The sequence below is a fragment of the Maniola jurtina genome, chromosome 13, assembly GCF_905333055.1.
Source record: "Maniola jurtina chromosome 13, ilManJurt1.1, whole genome shotgun sequence".
Lineage (NCBI taxonomy): Eukaryota > Metazoa > Arthropoda > Insecta > Lepidoptera > Nymphalidae > Maniola > Maniola jurtina.
The window spans coordinates 283,330-298,843 of NC_060041.1; the positions used below are offsets into that span (position 1 = coordinate 283,330).

The 15,514-nt window shown below is 39.3% G+C and overlaps 2 protein-coding genes across 3 annotated transcripts in view; both read right to left on the reverse strand.

Annotated features, from left to right (window-relative positions):
• Positions 1 to 208: 208 nt before the first annotated feature.
• LOC123871331 (ATP-dependent RNA helicase WM6) lies at positions 209 to 2,048 on the reverse strand. Its single transcript, XM_045915078.1, has one exon. The coding sequence runs from the start codon at positions 1,905 to 1,907 to the stop codon at positions 630 to 632; it is 1,278 nt and encodes a 425-aa protein (XP_045771034.1). The 5' UTR covers positions 1,908 to 2,048; the 3' UTR covers positions 209 to 629.
• A 949-nt stretch (positions 2,049 to 2,997) lies between these two features.
• The window catches only part of LOC123871326 (nucleoredoxin-like), a 62,211-nt gene continuing 49,694 nt past the window's right edge, over positions 2,998 to 15,514 (reverse strand). The window contains exons 4-8 of one of the 2 annotated variants that reach the window (XM_045915074.1): positions 8,121 to 8,325; positions 6,568 to 6,658; positions 5,270 to 5,476; positions 4,420 to 4,642; positions 4,350 to 4,366 (exon numbers count right to left, since the gene is read on the reverse strand). In XM_045915074.1, the coding sequence (XP_045771030.1) occupies positions 4,425 to 4,642; positions 5,270 to 5,476; positions 6,568 to 6,658; positions 8,121 to 8,325 (721 nt within the window). In that variant the 3' untranslated portion in view covers positions 4,350 to 4,366; positions 4,420 to 4,424. Of the gene's footprint in view, positions 4,643 to 5,269; positions 5,477 to 6,567; positions 6,659 to 8,120; positions 8,326 to 15,514 lie in introns of both variants that reach the window. The other variant, XM_045915073.1, reaches the window with a different exon arrangement.

Consider the following 15,514-nt stretch of genomic DNA (forward strand, 5'->3'; position numbering starts at 1 on the left):
TGAATTTTAAAATCAACAATAATAATAATTATTTTTCATGGTAAACTACCTAAATGATTCATATATTACCTACTCCACTACTACACTAAGATTGATTCATAAGGAATCCTCATTACCATATATTTTATACAGTGATCTAAATTATTATATAAGTCTATGGATCTAGGTACTGTTTGTTTGATGGCGAACAATATTAAAAAAAAAAATGTTCACAATATCAAATGTTTTATTCAAGTCTTAAATCTATAATTACTTAATTTTTACCGTTTTACATTCACATGTCACATAACAGACTGCATCCAAACTGACAGCTTTACCAAATCTTTATTGTATTGAGTTCTCACACTTTTGTTAAAGAGTAATTCTTTTATTAAAATGTTATAAATAATAATGTTCTACATGAGCTCAGAATAGCTTAATTTACCCTCTAGTTTGTTAATGTTTAATAACTCCATTTGTTACATTTCATATTTTATGCAAATAAAGTTAAAACTAAACCCATTTTGTTAACTATTTTTATCTGTCAGTCTGGATAAGGTCTAAACTAATCTACAATAAAGTGTAGACAAAATTTATAAAAGAAAAACCTTGGTAATTCTTAAGGTATAATTTTAAAAGATATTCTTGATTTATCGGCCCTCTATATAAGTTGATAATTCAATTTCTTCAGGTAGCTCGGTTATATTGACATCAAAGCGGTCTTGGACCTCATTCAGGATTTTTGCATCATTCTCATCGGATACCATGGTTATTGCCAAGCCTTTGGTACCAAATCTGCCCGCTCGCGCTACTCTGTGTAAATAGGTATCTGAATCTTCAGGCATGTCATAGTTGAACACAATATTGACTCGTTCAATATCCATTCCTCTTCCAAACAAGTTGGTAGCCACTAATATCCTCTTCTGGAAATCCTTGAACTGCTGGTAGCGCGTCAGCCTCTCGTCTTGGGACATGTTCCTATGAATACCAATGGCGGGGAAGTTCTGATCTGTGAGCAGTTGGGCCAGAGCTATGCATCGTTGCACAGACTTCACAAATATCACTACCTGGTTAAATTCTAAGACATCAAGCAGCTCAAAAAGTTTCTTATTCTTCTCGTTTTCCTTGAGTTTAACATAATGTTGCTGTAAACCGTGCAGTGTTAGTTTGGCTTCATCATCCACATACACCTCCATAGGATCCTGCATGAACTTCTTACAGACGGGCCGGATCTCCTTGCTCAGGGTAGCAGAGAACATCATAACTTGCTTTCCGTGAGGAGTGTTGCGGAAGATTTCTTGAACGTCTCGCCGCATGTCCAACGATTCGAGCATCTTGTCGCACTCGTCCAGAATGAAATGTTTCAAGTGCTTCAAATTCAATTTCTTATTATTGACTAAAGCTAAGATACGCCCCGGAGTACCGACGACGATGTGCGGGCACGCAGTCTTCAGCACTTCCTCGTCCTTCTGGATCGGCATTCCGCCGAAAAACACGGACACCCGCACGCCGGGCATGTACTTGGAAAAGCGCTCGTACTCTTTGCTGATCTGGAACGCCAGCTCTCTAGTGTGGCACATCACTAAGACGTATACGTGGTTCTCGGACGGCTCCAATTGCTGCAGAGTCGCCAATACAAACACAGCAGTCTTTCCCATACCGGACTTCGCTTGACACAAGATGTCCATACCGAGTACGGCCTGCGGAATGCATTCGTGTTGCACTTCTGACGGATGCTCAAAACCGCAGTCGACTATAGCACGTAAAATTTCAGGTTTTAGAAGGAAATCCCTGAAGCCGGAACTATGGATTGATACATATGATCCTTTAACCTCTTTTTTTGGCGCCGCTTCGGTCGCTCCGTCGGTGGTCTGTTGATCTGCTTGCTCTTCATCTTCGTAGTCGAGAAGATCGTCGTTATCAGCCATTATTTATTAGTTTAGTGTAATTAAATACACTTAATAAACAGCAAAGTCGGCAATAGCACGTGAAAATTCACAATTAAAAATATTTTACACTAATGGCGTCGGTTAGCTTGCTTGACGACAAACGACAAGACCACAGACAAGAAAACAAAAAAGTAGAAACCTGTAATCTATTAATTTTCCTATGATGTTTCTGGGCATACAGTAGAAACGGGTAACATTAGTGTAGTAGCTCTCGTTTTAATTTACAAGTTTTGTGTAAATTTTTATTTACAGTTATTTATTTATTAAATATATATACATGTATTTTAACAATTCATAAAGAAAAACCATATAAAAACTTAGTTAAATATAAAAATTACAAAACAAAAATGTCATCCCGAGGCAGGGTGCCAAGAACGCGCGTATTTCTGATTTCTTAATAATTACTACAATGTTACCCACGCCTTTTTACGCAGCACTACACACAGCTGACAGCATAGACTAGAGTTTACTATCAGTGCTGCCAACACTAACATATATATTTATTATTTTGTTCCCGCCTCCAGTTCTGATTTGAAAATTAAGCTACCGAAATAAAAAATATCTAGGGAAATTATAAACACAAAGATGCAGTAGGATAGAATTTATCAAAATGTATGAAATCACTTTGATTTTCACATTGGAACTTGATCACCGTAATTGGTGATAACTATGCCAGAAAGTACGGCCCAAAGGTCCAAAACCGAAATGTCACAAGTCTACAATAATATTATATCCTTGCAGTACCACGCTAACGTATTTTCTTGGATTCGGAATTCAAATAAGTAAGTATGTACATAGAATATACGTCTTGTAGTACCTACTAGCACAGTGTACATCTACTCTATGGTGTACATCGTGTACATACAACCTTTCAAACTCTGAATCAGCCAGACGAGAAAAAAAAAACTTTGAATCAAGAAGAGCGTCCTCAGGGTTTTCTTTTCTTTATTATTATGAGCCAAATTGCCAAAACATTGGTCAAAACAAATCTAAAAATGAGACGATTGGTTTGTAAATTGTACCTAATTCGACGCATAACTGATGTGCACGTATAAATAAAACGCATTCAGTATGTATATTTTTTATTTTATTTAAATGCATCAAGTTGGTTAAAAACAGATCACAGATACAAAAGTAAAAATTTAAAGACGCTACAAATTTCTACAATAGTCTAAGGAATTGTCAACTATCCCTATCAAATGCCAACAAATTATTACAGTAGGTTATTTTTTCCTGACCCATTACTCGCGGTCGACTAATCACCCGGCAACTCGGTCGACGGCCACCTTAGAATCTGTAAGTTATACAAGTCGTTGTGCGTATCTGTAGCCGTTGTGTGTACACGGCGACTTCTAATTTACAGATTGTAACGGTCGGTCGCCGTCGACTGAGTTGCCGGGCGACTAGTCGACCGAGCTGGATCTAACTGACTTAAAAAGTAAACAAGTAGCTTCTCGTTCAAATGTTCTGCAAGAGGCGCACTATACGCGGCCCCCAAGACGCGGCCCATACGACCTTATTTCCGCTAACTGACAAAATCATGATGTGCCTAACCAACCTAACTTCAGAAGGTCTAAAATGCCGAGCAAATTGTGTCGTTTACGCGTTTCTCCGAGAAGGTTTCTGCGATTTGTTTATCTTTTAAATCAACTAAGAAAAACTAAATAACTATTCTGCTTTAAACACTATCCTCAAGTTGATAATGATATTAGGTAGGTATCATGTAAGTTGGTCATTTCTAAAAAATCCTCCTATACACAAAATGTTTTTCTATTCTTATTTGCCTACTTATTATTACATTAATAAAAAGTGTTTTTTGTTTTTCAAACTTAAATAAACTATACTTATTGCCTTTTTGCTTTTATGGAAAATATTTAGACATTACTTAAACATTTTCTACCGAACCTCACTAACTCCGTTATCTATTTTCATAAGTCGTAACTCAGTCTAACACTACATTCATAGGTTGATAGACTAGTGGTTAACACTTCAACCCTCTATTTGGGGGGCCCAGAGTTCGATTCCGGGCACGCACCTATAACTGTTCATAGTTTTGTGCGTTTAAGCGATTAAAATAATATCACTTGCTTTATTCACGTAAAGGAAAACATTGTGAGGAAACCTGCATGCCTGATAGATCTCCATCAGTGTGTGAAGTCTGCCGATCCGCACTGGGTCAGACTATGGCCTAAATCCTTCTCATTAGGGGACTGGCTATCTTAAATTCTTCTTGATTTCTCAAAAATTTCATTGCATAGTTCTTCAAAATGTCAAAAATCTACTGATGTTTTTTCTGTTCACGTCAGCACCATTGATGTCAAAGCCCGATTAGTATCATCGAGAGCTATACAAGGTATCACGTGATCTAAGTTCGAGCAAACAAAAGTTAAATCAGAAGGTACATTATTCGCCAGCCTAAAATTTTTTTTGGTGCGAAATAACATTAATTCTGACTTCTTTTTTTTTTTTTTGAAAAATTCGTTGGTGTAGAATTACTTAGCATTTCTCACTATAAGGCTTCAGAGGTTTAAAATCGGCGTTTCCGCTGAGAAAAGCATCGACGAAGTTCTGAACGGAATCCGTGGTGATTTCATCGCCGTACTTCATGGTGACCATGCGTTGCTTGGGGAAGTCTATAGCTGTCAGCAAGGGTACCGCATCGTCTAAGCCGATGTGCTCTCTGATCATGTCAGCACTGTCAGTACCGTCGACACCTAGAAAAAAAAATTGTATTGAAGTATTAGAGACGCCGGGATAACCTAGCCGGTAGGTGCAACTGGTAATGAGTGGCACAGCTTTCAAAAATAAAAGTTTTTTCTTTATTTCTTCTATCAATTTCTAATACGATATTCGGTTTCCGGTCAACGTACCAAACACCAAAATTCCAGCTTTGTAACTCATTTCGTCTACGAGCTAGATACCTATGACACGCAGACAGACATACAGATAGATGGACAGACAGACAGAGTGACAAACGGGCAAAGGCTCCGTTTTTACCCTTTTGGGTATGGAACTTTAAAATTGGTCAAGTGCGAGTCGGACTCATACACAAAGACTTTCGTACCATCGTACAAGAAATAACACTTTTTAATTAGTTTTGTGATGTAACCCCAAATTCACGGTTATTGATTTTTCCCTTTACTTGTGCTCTAAAGCCTACCTGCTACCTGCCATGTTTCTAGGTCATCGGGAAGTACCTACCCTATAGGTTTCATGACAGACACGACAGACGTACAGAGAGACAATCAGACAGACAGACAGATAGACAACAAAATGATCCTATAAGGGTTCCGTTTTTCCTTTTGAGGTACCTACGGAACCCTAACAATGTGTAAATATACCTATGTAGAACATGACATGTTTGAAGGATTTCTTCTTAGTCCTGGAGGAGGTCTTGGTGGTGGTGTAGTCGAAGTCCATGGTCTCGTCGTCGGAGGAGTTCTGGTAGGGGCAGAAGCCTGGGTACTGGATGCTGCACTCCTCGTAGTAGGACTCTGCGGAGGGTGTTAGCACTGATTCCGCAAATTCGATCTCGGAGTCTTCGTCATCTGTAAAAGAAAGTCGTGTCGATGACTTTTCTTTGATATTATAATCCATACAAAATATTATAAATGCGAAAGTGTGTCCGTTTGTCTGTTTGCTAGCTTTTCACGGCCCAACAGTTTAACTTTTTGATATTTCGTACAGAGTTAGCTTACATCCCGGGGAAGGACATAGGCTACTTTTTATCATGGAAAATCAAAGAGTTCCCACGGGATTCTTAAAGGCGCATTCGTTTAACCGATTTATATGAAAATTGGTACAGATGTAGCTTGCATCCCGGAAACTGACAAATTCCGGAAAATCAAAGTGTTCCTGCGGGAATTTAATAAAACCTAAATCCACGCGGACGAAGTCGCGGGCATTATCTAGTTTGAAATATGTTGGTATACACAATTTACTTACCTAAGCCATAAATAAAAGCCATGGCGTACATTAAAATTGTCGTTTATAACTACTGCAGAACGTTGGGCAACGGCAAAGAACGTGCGATTTTGACGTAGATAGGGCAGGCATTTTGCGAGATTCATATTTAGAAGATGCGAGTTCTTTCGCATGGATTTCGGGGTTTTTAAAAATCCCATAAGAACTCTTTGGTTTCCGGGATAAAGAGTTAGTCTATGTCCGGGATACAAGCTGTCGTTTTACAAACTTTCTTCAACATCGGTTAAAAGGCTGGCCCGTGAAAAAGGCAACAAACAATGTCGAATAATTTCCTACGGTAGCGGGTAAAAGTTCCTTACTGTCGTGAACTGTACCAGAAATCAGAATGCCAAATTGCTTGGCGGCTCGGGTTTACTGGTAAATATCCTCCCAACGGCCCACCAGGTCTGACCGGAGACAATTAAGAGATTACAAATTTCAAAATTGCCCCTGCCAGGATTTCCACTTCACCACAGGCCTCACTGCTGCACCAGCGTTGTCGTCGTCAAAAAATGGAATTCAAAAAAAAAAAATTCAAAATATTTTTATTCAATTAGACTTTTACAAGTTCTTTTGAATCGTCAAAAGTATCTACCACTGGTTCGGAATGCCTTTCCTACCGAGAAGAACCAGCAAGAAACTCGGCGGTTGCTCTTTTCAATAATAATGTAGGTACCTATAAAAAGCACGACAGCCGGGTGGCGGGCCATCTTGAGTAGCGCTTGCTCGTTCAGCACCGACACGGGCCGCTGAGCCCATGGGAAGTTCTGGAAACAATACAACACCCTTGATTATCACATAGGCTACTTTTTATCCCGGGGAATCAAAGAGTTCCTACGGGATTTTGTAAAACCTAAATCCACACGGGCGAAGTCGCGGGCGTCAGCTAGTAAAACATAAAATGGAGCGTAAGAATCATCTTAATTTTCGGTGGTCTTAAAACCTAGAGCTCAGTGAACTAAATACCTAGTTTATAGGCAACAATGAATACACAAATGCAAATTAAAAATTTATAACACCCCCGTCAAGTGAAGGTTACATTAACTAGAAAAGAGCTGAAAACGGCTGAACCGATTTTCTTGAATTATAGCTAAGAACACTCTCGATCAAGCCACAAAAAAAAACTAAATTAAAATCGGTTCATTTTAGTTTAGGAGCTACGATGCCTCAGACAGATACCCAGATGCACACGTCAAACTTATAACACCCCTCTTTTTGGGTCGGGGGTTAAAAATGTTGGTCCCGCTAAAATAACAAACGGCTCGGTCCCGCACACAGCACGGCGGCTGCGCAGTGCAGTTATGCAAATGCGGTGTAAATGAGATTGTCCGACACAAACTAGCGCTCCTATGAATTTCATGTATCTAAAGCAGCTCTTTTAATTCAGGCGTCGTCGGGTCGTGTCGTCGCCTGATGGTGCTTCTTTACAAACAAATTGCTTTGAATAATACAACTGTATTTTTAGCCCCCGACCCAAAAAGAGGGGTTATAAGTTTGACGTGTGTATCTGTCTGTGGCATCGTAGCTCCTAAACTAATGAACCAATTTTAATTTAGTTTTTTTTTGTTTGAAAGGTGGCGTGATCGAGAGTGTTCTCAGCTATAATCCAAGAAAATCGGTTCAGCCGTTTGAAAATTATCAGCTCTTTTCTAGTTACTGTAACCTTCACTTGTCGGGGGTGTTATAAATTTTTAGTTTACACTTGTTAAATGGAATTATCGAGATGGGTTTTCATTTAATTGATGTACTCGTATATACAGATTTCCACATACCCGCTTTTGTACGAGATACTTTTTCCAGTTAAAAAAGGGAACCAAAGTCACTGAGCCTAAACCGTTAGCAAGCTGAAGTAGCAGTCAACCTCTGCGTGTAGTGGGGATGGCCGTTAGAGTCGAAAAGTCCTGGGATGAAATGTATAGAGCACACTTTGCTTAGACTTAAATTTCAGTTAAAACGAGACAGATGTATGTCAGCCGTATAACACTGTCTCGTTTTAACAGTAACTGGTAAGTCTGAGTAAAGACAAAGTGCACTCTATAGATTTCAGCCCTAGAGGGGTATAAAGCAAGCATAGTGCGGGGCACTCCGCAGCGCGATGAACCGACGATATCAAGAGGTTGGTGGTAAGTGGCTGGCACACGGACCGGGTGTGATGGTGCTCATTAAAAAAGAGCAAAGTCCAAGAGTGGACGTCCACAGGCTGATGATGATGGGATTCCAGACGCTTACCAGTCCGAGTGGGTCAGCGGCGAGATGCTGTCTCCCGTTGGCGGTGAGCACTTTGCCGTTGGCGTCGGTGATGACCAGCGCTGGTATGCCGGCGACGCCCAACGCCGTTGGCAGAGTGAGCCGCGCGTCGCTCGCCGACCAGGGAATGGCCAGCGCGTTGGCTGATGATAATGAAGCTAGGGTGCGAGCGTAGGATTGCTCTGATCTGAAAAAAAAATGTTTAATGTAATTAAATTGTAGTGGTTTACGGGCTTTGGGCACAACTTAGGACATAATGCCCTAATTATAAGGGAAAATAGTTAGCAACGTTGTTAATTGGCGTGTTGCACCATACAGATTTGCCTATTTCAGCGGATTGTGGCAACCGTCCCAATAATTTAGGGGTAATGAATGTCCATATTACACAACTATGGGGTAATAACATAAATCCTGTTAACTGGACGCGGCATCTAATGCGTGCGCTGAAGCTATATCGCGCTGGTTTATGGGCTTTGGGCAGAACTTAAGACAATCCCATAATCCCCATGGCGAGTATAATTAGGTGGGTATAACTCGAATCAGTTTGAATTTATTCTTATTAGATAAAGTCAGATTAGATAGAGATTTTGACGGAATTGGGTACAGAGATAGCTTCTATCTCAAGGAAGGCTATTTTTGTCCCGGAAAATCAAGAAGTTCCTACGGCATTTTAAAACCTAAATCCGCGCGGACGAAGTCACGAGCATAGTCTAGTAGTGAATAAAAAATATACAGAATTCAAAGAAAACTTTGCTGGAAAATTTTTACTTTACATAAAACTAAATCATGGAATTCTCTGTAAAGGTAAGTACTAGCACAAAATCAATTTGGTATTAAATTGCAAGGTGTAGTCAGCTTGCATTTCGCAAATGATCTTTGTAAAGGGTTCGAGGGATAAAAGTCGACTGGGATTGTAATCAAGGGTTGTGATTACAGTAGAGATGGACTATTTCACTGGTAGCATGTGAAAAATTACGTGAAAAGCCTTTTTTGCTACCTTACTTAAAGTAGCATGTGAAAAATCATGAAGAAAAACCTCATAAAGCTGGAGAATTATTACATCTAATCATTTCGCGCGCGCACGGTCATCGACCCGCTAAGGCTAGGGGGTGGGGAAAATATAGGGAAAGTATCTAAGTAGTTCAATTACTATTATTAATGCAGCAAACAATCGTTTGTGTTACGGGGGAGTGAAAATTCACTTTGTGATTGGTGATTTTTCATGAATTGTGGTTTTTTCAATCATCATTGAATTATGATCAAGATCAATATGTTATATCGCTGATGTTTCATAGGTCTATGAAAATTGAAAAACCACTTTTAGTCAAAAATCGCCCGTGAAATTCGCCTGCGAAGAAAAATATGAAAATGATTTAAAAGTAGCAATAATGCCCATCTCTAGATTCCAGGCTCGAAAGCTTTGGACTTTGTGGGCGTATTAATTGCACGCTCGTCGCTATGTGGGGGGCGTTATTTTGAACTTGCAAGGGGTCGTCAAGTGCAAGGGTGATTTGAAAAAAATTTCAAATCGGTTCAGATGTCTCCGAGAAATCGGTGTACATATTGATGACACAAGTTTACATTTATGTGTATACTTCATACATGAGAATGATATATTTTAATATACTAGATGATGCCCGCCACACATCAAAATCGGTTAAACTGTTGGGCCGTGAAAAGCTAGACAGACAGACACACTTTCGCATTTGTAATATTAAGTATTAGTATAAATTGAAAACTTGAAAGTAGAAGAGTAAAATAAGTATTAGAATAAAAAGAAAACCTATATGTATAAATTATTATAGTGATAAAAATACCTATCAGAATCGGTTAATTGCTTAAAACGCGCATAACTTCTAAAAAGGTAGAGGTGCGTGCCCAGGAACGCACCTCCGACCTCCCGAATATAGAAGGTAACCATTAGGTACTACTTTACTCGTATTGGGTAAGTAGGTATACCTACCCGCGCAACCGCTATAATCCGTTGAAGGACAAACAAAGGTTTTAGTAGGTGCAATCCCCACATAACCCTTCCGTTTTCCCTGAATGACGGAGGAATATGTGTTAGGCATTTCCTGTGTATTAAAAAAAGGCTATCAGGCTCTTCCTGCATTGCCTGAATTAGAATTCCTATCTTGGATTCAATAAATAAAGTAAAATCAGATACCGCTTGCTAAAATAGCACAAAAAGAATGAGGAGTAGGATCGATAGCGAGTCGCCATCGAGGAGCCCAAGGAGCCATTACACTGCAATAATAAATAATCTTCATTCGCGAATTTTCCACTCTCCGTGGAATTCTCGTTTTCATTATTAAGTTGAGTTTTCCCATATTTTTCTTGCCGACTGGAGATGTTTATCTTTATTGCAATTTATAATGTAGGTACTAACACTTCTTTTCTACTTTATTATATATACCCACTTATTCGTATTTTACGTGAAGAAATTTTTTATCTTACGAGTATATCAGTACCTAAGTAAGTACTTACGATTAGAAATACGGAATTGTGTGATGATTAACGCTACGCCATCCACATTTTGCTGGTGAAAATTCGTCATGCTTTCGGATGAATAACGGAAGAGTTTTGTCATCATCATCATCAACCGATGAATGTCTGATGATGCCTCCCAACGCTGCACTTTCCGGTGCGAGGGCGCCATTACAGCACCTTGGGACCCCAACAGCTATCTGATTTTATCTCACTTCACTTCAGCTTCGCAACCCGTATATGTGGGTTACGAATCTCCTCAATCCTGATTTGATCACGTAGAGAAACTCTCCATCGCCTGCTGAGTGACTGTGAGCTTTCTCATGAGGCTCATAGTTGTTATAGCGACCATGTCTTATAGTAAAATCCCGATCTCACAGTTTCCCTAAGAGTCTTGGCATCAAAAACGTCGCTTTGCATTTTTCAGTTTTCACTGACACTGAACGGGGCTTTCTTGCCAAAACTTTGGTTATGATTCATGGTCCAATACATGACTAGCTGCCGTGACTCACAAAACAATTATTTCTAGTAGTATCAGGAATTAAGTTACCTACAAGCAATCCTGCGGGGTGATTCGTTACCTCAGTGTATAACACTGAAGGATAGCCACTGAGGTTGGTTGGTTCTACATTGCTGCTTCACTGGGCGATAGTAAAATATTTGTTCGTAGAAAACCTCAAATGGATCAAAAAATGAGCTCGGTGGCTATCGTTTAGTGTTAGACACTGAGTTAGTGAATCACTCCGCTGATCTCGGAAAGCCACCTCTAACTTTTCGAAGCTGTACGCTTTTCACCTTCAAAGTGAAAAAAAAAAATATCGTGAGGAGTCGGAAGGTCGGAGTTCCCATAGTTTTTCAAAGGTGTGTTTTAAGTCCGCCAATTCGCACTAGGCAAGCCAAACCCTTCTCTATCTACGAGGAGACCCGTTCACAGTAATGATCCAGCGATGAATTGGTGATGATGATGAAAATCATTTCCACAAATGTACGAGTAAATCCAAATAAACGAACAGTATGTTCCAGGATTCATCGTTCCAATAAACCAGCGTGCCCCGTTTATTATACAGCGTCACCCGGATTATGGCGGTGCCTATTACCCCCTTCTAGGTTTTATGACCGTATTACCCCGCTCCGAACCCGGCGGGGTAAATTGTGCGATCACATCCGAATGAATTAAGTAACTCTCCATTCAGGCTGTCATTGTTATTTCATGTTAGTAATAAGTGCAAATAATTTTCTTCTTGCATAGTCAATATAGAACTTATCCATCATCATGATTAACTCGTTGCAGGCTCACTACTGAGTACGGATCTCCTCTCAGAATGAGAAGGCTTTGGCTACGCTGGTCAAATGGATCGGCACACTTTACATACTTTGAGAATATTATGGAGAACTCTCAGGCATGCAGGCTTCCTCACGATGTTTTCCTTTAGCCACAAAGCAAATGATATATTTTTAAATTGCTTGACACGCGCATAACTCCGAAAAGTTAGATGTGGACAGTGCCCGAAATAAAACCCCCGACCTTCCAAAGACAAGGCCGACGTCTACCTCTAGGCTATCACTGTTGATGACCTTCAAAGCAGAATGAACTACAGTAAGGGAGCTCTCGGTTTAATCCTGAATCGAAATCTGTCCTATATTAGATACTTATGTACCTAGGGTGACGTGAAATCAAATATTTAAAAGTATTATATCTATAGTAGGTATTTAAACCGTTTTGTCACGATGCGCGCTGCCACAACGTGCCATTTTCTAGTCGTTTCATAGCCAAGTTTCATAACTGTGGCCAAAGTTTTTAGCTACTACCTACTTAGCATGGTTACGGAAGCTACCTTACGTGTGTTCTGTTTGCAAGATAAATAAAGCGGAACGCCTTTATCACCAAAGTTGCCATAATCTTGCGCAAGATAAACTTCATAGCTGACGTGATTGCTACTTTCCTTTTATGGGGGTACTCAATGGCACACGAAAGAATTGTGTGTTTTAGAGGACCATACATTCAGCTTCCAACGGAACATTTCCACTGCGAAAGTGTGTATGTTCGTTAGTTTATTTGGTTTGTTGGTTTATTCTTCAATCACACCGCAACGGAGCAACGGTTCGGCGCGGGCGGGTCGAACTGACATAGGTTACTTTTACCCCGGAAAATTTAAAAGTTCCCATAGGATTTCAAAAAATTGAATCTACGCGAACGAGGTCGCTGACATCAGCTAGTCTTAACTACATAGTACGGACAATGGCACGGACTACGTATCTACCCATAGATAAAAGATTTCTTTCTTTATCTACCTATCTAGCTGTCTAGAACGGAAAAAGGAGTGAGGGTTTATTTGCAGTGGATAAAAATGGAAGAGAAAAGTTCAATCATTCGACATCATCTTTTTTCGCGCCGGCCAACAAAAGATACGCAAAAAGTGGAGCAGAGGTTACCACCGCAAAATATAGCCCCTCTACCTTTGAGGGTGGAATTAAAAATACGATAAAAAAATGGTGTATCCGATAATACCCCTCTCTCTGCTGGGGCTTGGGTATGGTTTGGTGGTTATATCGACGTTTTCACTGTTTGCTTTGTTTGCATACAGATTTATCAATAAGCTTGTGATAGTACTACAGAGTAAAATAAAAACAGATTCAATTTTCTAACATCTTAAAAAAAAATAGCTTTATCCTTCTCCTCATGAAAAAAGTATCCAAGTTATTAAGCAAAGATTGTCTCCAGATAACCGTTCAGTAGTTTACTTAAAACTTGAAGTACTTAGCACCATAATTTCGGCATCATCCTACACTGTAAGTAAGTGAGTGCATCAGTAGTCCTACCACAAACAGAAAAGCATCAAAAAACTGCACTACGTTTTGTATTCAAAGCAAAGCTCCAAAAGAAATTCGTCTGCGGCGCCGCCGACGTTTGGCGGGAGCTGAAATTTCCCCTTTTGTGAACTTTGGCTGGAATTAGACTCCGGCTTGACACTGGTATCTATAGGGCTCTTTCGTGCCTCTTCAAAGGAGATTTTCATTACCATCAAGTCAGATTCTTGTTTTACATTGATTGGATTATGGAAATTCACTCTGTTATATAAACTGTTATTTATTTTATTGTTTGTGTATAGAGCCAAAGTTTTATAAAGTAAAAACATAATAATTATTATGCTATGACGCTTTCCTTTTTAACCCCCGACCCAAAAAGAGGGGTGTTATAAGTTTGACGTGTGTATCTGTGTATCTGTGTATCTGTCTGTGGCATCGTAGCGCCTAAACGAATGAACCGATTTTAATTTAGTTTTTTTTTGTTTGAAAGGTGGCTTGATCGAGAGTGTTCTTAGCTATAATGTAAAAAAATTGGTTTAGCCGTTTAAGAGTTATCAGCTCTTTTCTAGTTTTCTTGTAGAAAAGAAGGTTAGATATCCGTTAGGTTCATAATATTATGTCAATTGACAAATGTCAAGCTGTCAAGATGGACGTTGCCTAAATACATAATTATTTATTTGAAAATGATGTTTTGGAAAACTCAGATACTTTGGATCGTCGGGGGTGTTATAAATTTTTAATTTACACTTGTATCTAGAGTTATGTTTGACACAGTCTCGTCGTCTCGTGCCACGTTATTTATGTTGTTGTGGGCGGATTGTAACGCAAAAACTTTTCTCGTTCGTTAACGTCGTGACAGAATGAATTGCTTTATTCTATACTAGCTGATGCCCGCAGCTTCGCCCGCGTGGATTGGTCAGATCCCCTGCAGCATCAGGATTGAGGAGTTGGACTCCAAATTTTTTATGAAACAATGTCGCAAAGTTCCTCTATCGATTAAAAAAGAAATGACGCAAATCGGTTCAGAAATCTCGGAGATTTCGGTGTACATAGGTAGAAAAACACAACTCCCTTTTTAAAAGTCGGTTAAAAAAGTAGCCTATTTTACGCCCTGGTCAATCCTCTACTTGCCTGTGAAAGTCCCGTCAAAATCGGTTCAGCCGTTCCAAAGATTAGCCTTTTCAAACAGACAGACAGACAGACAGACAGACAGACAGACAGACAAAAATTTTAAAAACGTGTGATTCAGTTATGGTATCGTTCAAATAACCATATGAGCTTAATATGAGGTAGTTATTTCGAAATTACAGACAGACACTCCAATTTTATTTATTAGTATAGATTGCGGTAATTTTGGGTGACTTTCCCTTTACAGGAGAGAAGAAAACAAGTCGTAATAAAAACAGTTATTAAAAAATCGGTCACAAGAAGGGTTCCGTAACATTGTACAAATATTTTAACATTTTTATATACTGCAAGTAAATGACAACAGCGCCGTCTAACTGTGATTTAGTAAATTAATTTTTTCGTGAACACATTATAACTTTTTTTGTAATGTAACCACAAATTCACGGTTTTCGGATTGTTTCTTTACTTGTGCTATAATATAAGACCTAGGCCTGCCAAATTTCATGATTCTAGGTCAACGGGAATACCTACACTACCTTATAGGTTTTCTTGAAAGACAGACATACAATAAAGTGATCTTATGAGGGTTTCTTTTTTTCCTTTTGAGGTACGGAACCCTAAAAGCACGAGTGCGGTTTTTTTTTTCAAATAATTTATAGCTAGTGTCACTCGGGATATTGTAAGGATTCTAACGAAACCCTGGATACATCCAAATCTGTTCAGGTATTTAGGAGTTATGGTGGAATAAAAGGTAAGTATATAGGTACCTACATGAATCCTGAAAACATTACTCGTTTTTTGGGCATGCAGTTTTGTAATAAAAACAGATGGTCACACACTATCTGTGCAGAGTCGGGAGTCGAGACAGACGAGCTAGGGGTACCTTCTGAATGAATCGTCAAAATAATATTGATTGCAGTCTGGTCATACTGGCAGTGCAATACCCCGTGTAA

Coding starts and splice junctions, on each gene's coding strand:
- LOC123871331 (XM_045915078.1), bottom strand. CDS start 1,907: ATGGCTGATAACGACGATCTTCTCGACTACGAAGATGAAGAGCAAGCA.